This window comes from Grampus griseus (assembly GCF_964374135.1).
Source record: "Grampus griseus genome assembly, chromosome: Y".
In the NCBI taxonomy this organism is placed as follows: Eukaryota; Metazoa; Chordata; class Mammalia; order Artiodactyla; family Delphinidae; genus Grampus; species Grampus griseus.
The window spans coordinates 12,043,001-12,054,905 of record NC_139016.1 but is presented as its reverse complement, the minus strand read 5'-3'; the positions used below and the strand labels follow the sequence as shown (position 1 = coordinate 12,054,905).

Here is an 11,905-nt window from a genome sequence, read left to right as displayed (position 1 = left end):
AGCTGTGCTTTGATATTAGTATCATGTAAGATCAGTATCATGGGTGAAATTGGAGAATACTGATAGACAGTTTTCAAGTAAAGTAAGAGTACTGGAATAAATATGTTGTGAGGCATCAGTTAATCTCAGATTTCTTGATATTTTATTACTAAAAAAGGAGAATATTGACGAATTTTATTACAGATGTCAAGTATTTTAACCTTTTAAAAGTAGTAGCTAGAATTTAGTCTCTGTAAACTTAGTTACAGCAGTGTTCATTTGCCTAATTATACTGTTAAGTTCTTCTCGTTTTAGTCAAACTCAGCGAAGTCCCCATGTATTTTATCGTCATGATTTAATCAATCAACTTCAGCACAGTCATGCCTTAGTTACTTTGGTAGCAGAAAACCTTGCAACTTATATGAATAGCATGCGACTTTATACTAGAGGTATGTATTAAAAGCTAAAATTAACTATTGGGAATCAACCTGGCCTTGTCTTCCCTGTATTTTGTTTTGTCCTCATGTTAATTACTGTAGAAATGAAAATATATTTATTTTTTAAAGGACCAAAAAATGGCAGTGAATTGGTTTTTATAAGGTATATTCAGTTATGGGTCCACTTGACCTCTCAAATCTTAAATGTCCAAAACTCTAGGCCAACTTTTCAAAACTGTTTACTAAGTGCTTGTTTCTCTCCGTGCTCATCTTTGTTAAACTGATTTCTTTCCTTCTGTATTTGGGAACTTTATCTTGTACTTACAGTTGGTTGTTACCCTCTTGGGTATGTACTCCTTTTAAACCTTTCCTTTCTTACTGACAGTACTTTTAACTGCTTTTCAAGAAAACTTAATTAATAATTCTCTTGTCAGTTTTCTCCACGTCTGTTGTTTGTATATATTACAGTTGTTTTTAATAACCTTACATTGATGTTTTCAGTTCTTCAGAGAACTTGGTTAAAATGTTACTAGATCACCATATGTACCATTGGTTCTCAGTGTATGAAACTTTAAACTTATTGGGATGAAGTTTCCTGTGGTTCAACAGAAAACTTTTTTTAGTAATTGCTATATGTGAGGCAGCCTTCTTGGTGCTTTAAAGACCAATTCCAGTATTAATTGTTCTTTAACAGTTTAATCTGAATGTCTCTGCTGGAGCACAAAATATTCTTTGTACATCTGTACCTCTATATTATACCAAATTCATAGGACAGACAAAACACCAGCTACCTTGTAGGCCCAATTTTTTATATTTGAGTATGAAAAAGAAAAGTTTCTGTTGTCCATTATTGAAGATATGATTAAGCTTAGTGATGAACTGAAAGTATTGCCCAGTTGACGTGATATATGAGGATGTGTAGAATTCAATCATATACATACATTTATAATGTGGGTGTTTGTAATAACTCATTATTTGACCAGAACAGTAGACTCTGTTCATGTCATTTTATCTTTAATGGCTATGTTGTAGTTTGGTTGAGTAATAAGGTGTTTGTAGAGGTAGCTTAGTTTTTGCTGATACATACCCATATAAGTTACATAAATGTGTTGCAAGAATTAATCAACTCTTCAGATAACCCAAATGATTGTACTGACCTCCTGTTCATCTCATATTTTACCCATTCTGTCCATTCTAGTCGTAGTACTAGAAAAGCAGTCAAAGAACCAGGTGCTTAAATTGGTCCCACTCAGTCCTGCTTACTAGGTATACCAAGGTTTATTCTTAGCAGAATGGTAGGACAGGGAAGTCACTATAGGAATGAAACTGTAGTTTATTTTCTCTTGCAAGAGCAGCCCAAATCAGCAACATAAGTGAGAGATTTGTGTATAGTTCTCTTGAGGTTTTATGACCTCAGGCTTTCTTGGAGGTAGAGTCCTCCTACATGCCAATTAAGACCTTTTCCCAAAGTACAGTCAGCTACATATTTAATTTCAATAATTTTTATTCACTTTTGTGTGAATTCCTCTGTTAACTTAATGTCATTGCCATAAATTGAGTCCGAATTGGCCAGTGCAGTCAGGTGGAGCACATGTGCACTTCAGCATCACTAGGATCCTCTGTTTCATTTAGTCAGATTATACTTGTGCTCTTGGTTTATCTCACTTTCATGATCTCAAGAACGGCAGCATTCTTCCGTATCATATTTATATTGCTTCTTTGCAAAGTTAGAGATAACAAATGCAAGCTCTATCAACTGCCTAGATTTAAAACCTGGCCTCATTCATAGCTATATAACTTGCAGGTTACTTAAGCCTTCAAAGAAGAGTTACCAAATCTGTAAAATGAGGATAATAATAGTTATAACTTCATAAGTTAATACTTGCTAGAATGGAGTTAATGCTTGTTAGAATGTTGCCCGACACATAGCAAGTACTTGAAATTTTGTTGTATTAATGAGTTCCTCTGAATTAATTGATTTCATATCATCTGCTTCTAACCTTTTCCTCCTTAATGTATTATTTTACGTTTCTGACCAGTGCTTTTTAGCAGTTGACCTTTAAATATAGGGACAAACTTAATTTTTCTAGTGAGACTTACATTGAATTCTATGATGTAGAACTAATAACACAAACTATGGTGATTGCTTATGTCTGAGAAGCATATTGCATGCTGTTCTGCATGTGCTGTTCATTGTGCTGTTCAACAGCACATTGATCTGTTCAAGCATGTGACAAGATATATATTGTGACGTTCTTGGAGTTCACTGATATTCCTTAGTTTCATTTCTTCCATGTTATGCATTTGCCATAACTATGTTGCATTTCTACTAGGCATCTTTGGTTTTGGAAAAATTATTTCTGTAGTGTCATGAGCAGCTGATTTCACCTCTGCTTTCATGTTATCTTAGACAAGAAAGTAACATAAAATTCTTCATAACTTTTACATGTGAAAGGTAAAAATGAGCTACTTTTTATTGAAGTTATGCACCAGTACTTCCTGAATCACAGTTAAAGATTTTTTTTTAATGTTTCTCAACAAAATACATAATACACTTCAGCTTAGTTCATGAGAGGATACCCTTTGTGTTGATTTGAAATTAATGAGAGTTTTATGTATCATTTTCTCCTATTTCTGAGCAAAGTTTTTAGGACTTACACAGTGCAATTCATTTAAATCTGTTTTTTTTAGGGACTGCCAGTTTGCATTACCTCTTCCCATTCTCTTTGCTTTCATTATGATGCTTGGTTATTATCAGGACCACTTGGCAGCAAAAAAAGATGTATTTACAAGAGTCATTTAACAACCGTGGTGTGTTAAAATGCACATCCTGTGTTTTGTTCACGTAGTAATTCTTACTCATTTATACCTGTTAGCCGTGAAGTACTGTTAAATATATTTGTGGAATCTTGCAATTTAAAGAATATCTTTAATATTACTCATTTTACTAAGCTTATAGTTCTTTGGAGAAATGACTTTTTAAGGCTACCACAGGAACGTACAGGATAAGACTTGAACATCATTATGCTAGAAAGTGTTTTTAGAGAATCATGTCTCAATGTCAAAAAGAAGTAAGCTCTGACTTGCCATTAAAATAATGATACCATTAATGATAACCTTTTCAGTGTATGAGTCCTTGAGTTCACAGTGTTAAAAATATATAAATGGAGGCAGATGTCAACTATAGATGTAGGAAAAAATAATGGATGATAAAACTAGTAAGTGAAAGTTTGATGAGGACCAGAACAGTGACATAGTATCAAAGTATTCTCCCACAAATATTTAATTACAAAGAGAAAAGTAGTAACTGTTGGAGAAATTTGGTAGAAACACCTTAAGTAAGCTATTTAAGTTAAATTAACATTATTAATATTGGGATAAACTGATGTCTTTGCTTCTGATAATGATATATGGGAAAAGATATAGCGTTACTTTTGTGGTATTTCTTGCCAAATATGCATAACCTGAGTCTAACTAGAGGAAACATGAAGCAAATGCAAATTGAATGGCATTACACAAATAGCTTTAAAATAGTCAAGGTAAAAATACACAAAGAAGAACTAAGGAGACTAAGAAAACAACTGCATGCAATATGTGAGCCTAGAGTTGATTCTGGATTGGGAAAAAGGGAAGCAAAAAAGAATGTTACTGAGACAGTTAATGAAATTTGAGTATATGCTCAAATTTGAGTATATGCTCAATTAGTCTTGGATTAATCTTAAAATCATGTAAGTACTATGGCTGTTTCCTTGTCAGTAGGGCTAGTTTTAGGGAGTAAAAATGACCAACTTTACCTTCAGATGGTTCACAAAATGATACAAATGTGTATAAATAGAGATACTGATAAAACAAATGGACAGATTATAAACAATAGGTACATGTGGGTAAAGACTAGTCTTGTATCATTTTTGCACTTGAAATTATATGAAAAAGTAAAGTTGTACCATGCTTTTACCTCTGTGTGTGCATATGTGTGTGTCTCCACCCCCAAATCCTGCCAAGTAAGCACACACGCAGACGTTTTCAGACAGAGGTCTTTAAGGGATAAAAAGCAGCCAAAGTGGTGGCATAAAGTTTAGTCAGGTACTTCAAGATCAGCACTCTTGAAATACCAGAAAATGTGTATGTAGTAGAACATAAATTTCCACACTTTTGGAGGCCTGAGGCTTGGGCAGTTGATGACTTACAAGGATGTAATAAGATTATAGAACTGGTAGTAGATGCTCATGCATCTGGAAATGTAAAGCAGTGATAATATGTGCCTTTCTTTCCCAAGTCCAATTCCAGATACATCTCTAACATCCTTTATGTTCCATCTTTTATAGCAAGTCAACATTTTACTTCTAATTCAGGTTTTTCTGAAATGTAAAATCTTGCCATTTTGATGACTTGGGTTGCCTTTACCAATTCTGAAAGGAGCTCATACAGTTAGAATTATTTGGCATCAGTACTGACAATAATACAAGTTCTAAAAGATGCATAATTGAGAAATACCAGTACTTCAGATTTTTGAAATAAATATCTTTGATTCCTGAGTGGTTGGCAGCTCTGTCTGAAGCATTTATTTCCACTGTCTTCTGTTCCACCCAAACAGATTTGGTTATTTTCAGGCAGAGGTCTTTATCCTGTCCTACTTCTTTTGTGATTTTTATTTTGCTTGATACTGAGATAAACAACCTTATGAGAATTTTTTAAGACAGGCTTTTTTTTCTTTTTTTTAAGATTTTCGATGTGGACCATTTAAAAAGTCTTTATTGAATTTGTTACAATATTGCTTCTGTTTTATGTTTTGGTTTTTTGGCTGTGAGGTATGTGGGATCTTACCTCCCTTACCAGGGATCAAACCCTCATTCCCTGCATTGGAAGGTGAAGTCTTAACCATTTGACCACTGGGGAAGTCCCCTAAGACAGACTTCTAAAACTCATGTTTTAGTTGAGTTATACCTTTTTTTTTTGAGTTATACCTTTTTTAAGGAAGCATCTCAGACACAAAAAGTATTAATGGTATTTTTAGGAAAATACGTGTTTTCAGATTTTTCCTTCACTTTTTCATTGACAAACACTGAGAGAATTTTTCACCCAGTATATGAAGTTGATAACAGAAGTCCAGAGTACTTACTAGTTTTATATTTAAAAAAGAATTTTCAACCTCAGTATAGGCCAACTTACCAACATATGTATTCATGGTCATATGGGAGGCTAGATTTGTTTTGTTTTATATATTTTTTAAAAATACCCCAGACATTCATAGTCTGATGATTAAGGAAATTGTATGATAACGTTATCAAATGCAATAACATATGTAACTTTGTCTTAATGATGTTGTGTATGCAGAAATACTACAGTAACTGGTGTTAATATAACAGAAGGAAAAGTCAAGGGGATAAAGTCATTTTTTTTCTCACAGAATTGTTTCATTATATATGAAAAATGGAAGGGCTCTGCTGAAAAATTATTTTTTATAGCACATATCACATTTTCCTTTTGACTGTGTAAAAAGCAAGTGTTCATTTTTGTGGGGAAAATTAGATTATTTAAATATATCTATTACATGTTGCCTATTAATAATAAATGATTACTGGATTCTTAACTTCTTTTGGTTAAAGTCAACAGTGATGTGGATATACATGTGTATAATGCAATATTTTTGTTAATTTGCAGACCATGAAGACTACGACCCACAAACTGTGAGGCTTGGGAGTAGATATAGTCATGTTCAAGAAGTTCAAGAACGGCTTAATTTCCTTAGGTTAGTTTTAAACAATTAGTGCTGTTCTCTTTAAGGCATACATAAGGAATGCAATGTTAACATTCTTCATAGCTGAGTCCTTTTTAGATAGCCATTTCACCTGTAACTGAGTATTTCCCCACATAAGAACCATTGCCAAAAGTTAATGTAGCATTTCCTATGTGTTCATTATTAAATGCCTTTTAATTATTGGCTAATCTTTAACTTAATTCTTTTATTGGATTTTGAAGAAAATACATTTTAAATTTCAGAGTGGAGCTTATGTTTATTTCTGTTAGAAATTAAAGTTTATTCTTCATACATTTTCATACTTTGAACTATAGGACAGAAAAACCATGATCCAGGGAACATTTTCATTAATGCTATATCATGGCAGTAAGGAACATTAATGCTATCATGGCAGTAAAGGGTGGTTGGTATGCTTAGGTGCTTTATTTATTCTAACAATGGCTGATAAAGGCAAACTAAACCTATATATAATAACATTACTTAAGGTGGAGATAAGGAAAAATAGCCTATCTTTTAAGCCAAAACTAAATAATACTGAATTTGCTCAGTAATGTTTAACTTTTTTTAATATAAATTTATTTATTTTTGGCTGAGTTGGGTCTTCGTTGCTGTGCACGGACTTTCTCCAGTTGGCAAGTGGGGGCTAGTCTTCGTTGCGGTGCGCGGGCTTCTCATTGTGGTGGCTTCTCTTGTTGCGGAGCACAGGCTCTAGGCATGCAGACTTCAGTAGTTGTGGCACGCAGGCTCAGTAGTTGTTGCTTATGGGCTCTAGAGCTCAGGATCAGTAGTTGTGGTGCACGTGCTTAGTTGCTCCGTGGTATGTGGGCTCCTCCTGGACCAGGGCCCAGACCCGTGTCCCCTTCATTGGCAGGTGGATTTTTAACTACTGCGCCACCAGAGAAGCCCTGTAATGTTTAGCTTTTAATGACGTGTCTATTTATGTGTATGGATATGGCTATGTAGCTTAAATAACGAGGTTGCTTAGAATTTCAGTTAGCATATCATAGCAGAAAAGTATATTTAAATCATAAGTATGTTAGGAAAGAATGCCCAGGCTCTCAGTTTTTCATAAAATCTTGTATTTATTATTTTTCATACATATTTACTCTTGGGAATTTTCTCTTTAGAGTATGTTGTATACTATATTTCTGTTGCTGAACCATGTAATTTATGGGGAATATTTAGATTGACATACAACCTATTTTCTAAGTCAATCCATAGCTACCTTTAAGAATTTTATAATCTGTCAGATAGATCTGATTTCTCTGATGCAAGTGTTTACACATTCCAACTTAGGAAAAATTCTAGTCATCAAATTTTATGACATTAAAATCTAGTCATCAGATTTTATGACATTTTTTTAAAGTGCTCTTCCCCCCGCCACCCCCCAAACATCCAAGGAAAAAAAAGTTGCCACCTCATATCTAGATTCTCTCCCACAGTGGGCCACTATTATTGACATTTGTGTACTGTATCCCTTAGGTTTACTGACAAAGAAAAATGGTTTAGAATTTACTTATTCTGTTAAAGTTTAGAATTAGACCTATTGTAGTTCCTGCTCTATACATACGTAGTAGTGTAGTTCACTAAAGGAAAAGGTGTTTTATTATTCTGGCCCTCATGTTGCTCATTTGTAAATTGGAGAGATTAGATAGAATTAAAAAGTTCTAAAAAGGCACCTTCATACTCAGACCTAGATTTATTGAGATATTAAAGACCTACAGTTAAGACCCAAAAGAAGAAACCCACTGACATTAAATGAATACACCATACTGTATTAGAAATGAAGCCACCATTTGTTAACTAAGAATTAAATGTAAAATTATTCAGATTAAAATTAACTTACGTTTTCTTTCATTATCATTCATAGAAATAACACACAGAGAAAGTAGAAGAGTGCTAAGAGAAACTAGAGTCTAACTGAAGGAAGACACTGATTGAAGGAAAATTATCAGCTTCATTGTAGTCTTATTTTAATGGACACCTAATAGTCACACAGCTAAAAAGCACCAGAGGACATCTTGAATATTGATAAACATATTATAGTGATCACTGACCTAGAAATAAGCTTAAATTACATAGACTGTTTTGTTTACTGTGTGCAGGTATTGAGTATAATATTTTTAGAAATTAAAAAATTTTGAGAAGCTTTATTTTATAAAAACATTCTGTTATGTCAGAGTCATCTAACATAATAACCCTATTTTGCAATGAAACCATATATGCAGGGAGCTAAGTCAGGATCTGGTTTCAAAGCCTAAACTTCTTGAGAGTCAGAAAGAAGCTTCTGTATTTAGCTCACATCATCTAGCATAATTCTTCGAGTATAATAGTTGCCCCATGAATATATGCTTGTTAAATAAATGAATTTAATAGCTGATATTTTTTTCCTGCCAGATACATGGTTAAGAAATAAGCTTTTTTGAAAGAACACATTTTTAAGCTGTAATTAAAATGTGATTGTGCTAAATGAATTATTTTAGACACATTGAAATAAATTGTGTTTGAGGGTAAAATTGTATAGACCTAATTACAGATTTCTTAAATTTTTCCAAGATTTTTACTGAAGGATGGCCAACTGTGGCTCTGTGCTCCTCAGGCAAAACAAATATGGAAATGCCTAGCAGAAAATGCAGTTTACCTTTGTGATCGTGAAGCCTGTTTTAAGTGGTATTCCAAGTTAATGGGGGATGAACCAGACTTAGATCCTGATATTAATAAGGACTTCTTTGAAAGTAATGTGCTTCAACTTGATCCTTTCCTGTTAACTGAAAATGGAATGAAATGTTTTGAACGATTCTTCAAAGCTGTTAACTGTCGAGAAGGGAAACTAGTAGCAAAAAGAAGAGCCTATATGATGGATGATTTGGAGCTAATAGGATTAGACTACCTTTGGAGGGTAAGTGAGAAGTTGGAACTCCTGTTTGCAAACACTGTACCTGAGGTGGTTTCTAAAAAATGGTTAAGGAATCATAATTTTGCTTGTAAGTTACATGTATTTATCCTTGTTGATGCTTTTCCTAGTAATTGGGGGATAGGAGACAGTGCATGGGTGGGAACTGTTCATCTTCAGCTTCTTGTTATATCAGTTTTATTTGCCACTAACTTTGGGTTCATTCTCTCTCTCTCTCTCCCCTCTCTTTAACTATCTGCCACTGATACATCTATTGTACTTAGAATTTTTTCAGGTGTATGCAAGTACAGTAACCATTTTCTGCCTGCAGATCTTTCACATTCCTTTCATGAAGGTCATTAGCTACCTTACATAAGTTATATCTTGGGGTTTATTGTACATTTAATGCCACAATGAATGATGGACAGAACAGAGAACTATTAGTTGAATGGAGTTTTCAATTAATACCTTTATGATATTCCTTAATTTGTGATATATTAAAGTACCTGAGGGTAAAATGCTTAAGCCTTTTTCCATCTTTATAAATAAATCTTGTTTCCATCTTTAAAAATCTAACCTATTACATTTCAGCTTATATTGTGTTATGGATGTGGGGTTTTTTGGTTTTATTTCTAAACCACAGGTAAGCTAAGGTGTTTGCTTGGTCTTTCATTAAAATCAAGGCTTTTTCTCAGCTCAGTCTCCCTCTATTCCTCTCCTTTTCCCTCCTCAAACCTCTCAAAGGGTCAGCCCTGAAACACCCTCATAGCATAGGATTCTAAACATGTTGTAAAAACCTCTGATGTAATTAGATAAGTGACAAAGATGTGCAGAAGTTGTTGGAGTTGACAGGATTGCTTTTTGTGATGAATGATTTTTCATGGAAAATTTTTTAACTTATTTGAATTATTCCTTGAAAATTTCACAATTTTTATTGTTTTCATTTTAAAGCAAATTGCTCTATTGAGAAAACTTGTATGTATCAATTCTTAATATTCCATTTACTTAATTTTACATGATTTGCATATCAAAATCAATTTAGTCTTAAATTATTGAATTTTTTTAAATTGAGGATATAATTTGAATTTAAGTGCCAAATGAAAATACATCTTGAATGTTACTAATACTTTAATTTTTGGATCTAGGTTGTAATTCAGAGTAATGATGATATTGCAAGCAGAGCTATAGATCTCCTTAAAGAGATATACACAAACCTTGGCCCCAGGTTACAGGTCAATCAGGTGAGGATTGAAGTACATAAAAACTTCCACTCCAGGTAGATTGAAAAGTAATCTTGTGTTTAGTAGAATCTTTTTAAACTTAGAATTAATTAGAAAACTAGAAACGTAACTTTTTAACTCTTGTCAAAAGTATTTAATGCACATTTGTCCCTTACCAAATGCCAACTCAGTGAATGTTTCCGTGATAATTACTTTTACGTGGTTACGATCATTTCGAATGTAATTATTTATTATTGTGTTTCTTATTATTGTGTTTTATTATTGATTACACATAATGTGAGTTACGTAATTTTAGGAGTTACCTAGAAGTTGAAATTTTACTGTCTTTAATTGGATTAATGTCATATTTAGTTTTAAATTTTGAAGCAGTTTGAACTGGTTTTATTTGGCCCAATATTTATAGGTGGTTATCCATGAAGACTTCATTCAGTCTTGCTTTGATCGCTTGAAAGCTTCATATGATACATTGTGTGTTTTGGATGGTGACAAAGACAGTATTAATTGTGCAAGACAGGAAGCCATTCGAATGGTTCGAGTATTAACTGTTTTAAGGGAATACATAAATGAATGTGATAGTGATTATCATGAGGAAAGAACAATTCTACCTATGTCAAGGTTTGTAAGAAACTGATCTTTTGGTGTTAATTTGCAATTATTTATTTTTATTAACCAGTTAATTGGGAAAGTTATGATGTATAGATTAAAAGGACCATAAAGAAATTTTTCATTTCTGGATGTCAATATCCTGCCTTTTAAAAACATTATTTGCACCTTACAGATATTTTTTTTTAAAAATAGAAAGTTTTGAGTTACATTATGGAGAGGCATTGTGCTCTGAGCTATTACCATCCACTGAGTGTTGCTCTGGTATTTTGCAGTTTGATGTGTTTTTATTTTGATATTATTTGTTTACACTGTTAAAAATAAAATTCTTTAAAGCTGCTTATTTAGTAAATGTCACAAAGAATATTTTTAAATGTCTTTACTAAAATTTCTTTAAATATAGGAACTATAATATAAATCACTAAATCATTTCATTTTATATATTATGTGATATAAATGATATATTATAAATTAAATAAGCAATATATTAAATTATTTAATAATAGTGTAAATGGCATTTCTAGTTTGGGGGAAAGTTTTGTAGGATTAAGTACCATCAGATGTTTAAAAATTGTGATCATTTTTTAAATGGAAAATGTAAAATTGCTTACTTTAATGTGATTTTTATTTTGTATCTTACCTGTGGGAAGAGAATATATATCAAGAGAAATATTTTAGGGTGAATTTTGTTTTTAAGAATTCAAAGAATTTTTTAGTGGAAACATGCATTTTGACATTTTTGTTGACACTCTCAAGGTGAAGTTCATTTCTTCCACATTTAAAAATACTCTTGGGCTTCCCTGGTGGCGCAGTGGTTGAGAGTCCGCCTGCCGATGCAGGGGACACGGGTTCGTGCCCCGGTCTGGGAGGATCCAACATGCCGCGGAGCGGCTGGGCCCATGAGCCACGGCCTCTGAGCCTGCGCGTCCGGAGCCTGTGCTCCACAATGGGAGAGGCCACAACAGTGAGAGGCCCGCGTACCGCAAAACAAACA

At 33.3% G+C, this 11,905-nt stretch overlaps 1 protein-coding gene across 4 annotated transcripts in view; it reads left to right on the top strand.

The window, feature by feature from the left end:
* Positions 1-11,905, top strand: part of LOC309817740 (ubiquitin carboxyl-terminal hydrolase 9X-like) — a 145,741-nt gene that overhangs the window by 58,019 nt on the left and 75,817 nt on the right. For 3 of the 4 annotated variants that reach the window (XM_082647018.1, XM_082647017.1, XM_082647015.1), the window contains exons 14-18: positions 280-428; positions 6,078-6,165; positions 8,731-9,073; positions 10,213-10,308; positions 10,712-10,923. In XM_082647018.1, the coding sequence (XP_082503144.1) occupies positions 280-428; positions 6,078-6,165; positions 8,731-9,073; positions 10,213-10,308; positions 10,712-10,923 (888 nt within the window). The remainder of the gene's footprint in view (positions 1-279; positions 429-6,077; positions 6,166-8,730; positions 9,074-10,212; positions 10,309-10,711; positions 10,924-11,905) is intronic. The other variant, XM_082647016.1, reaches the window with a different exon arrangement.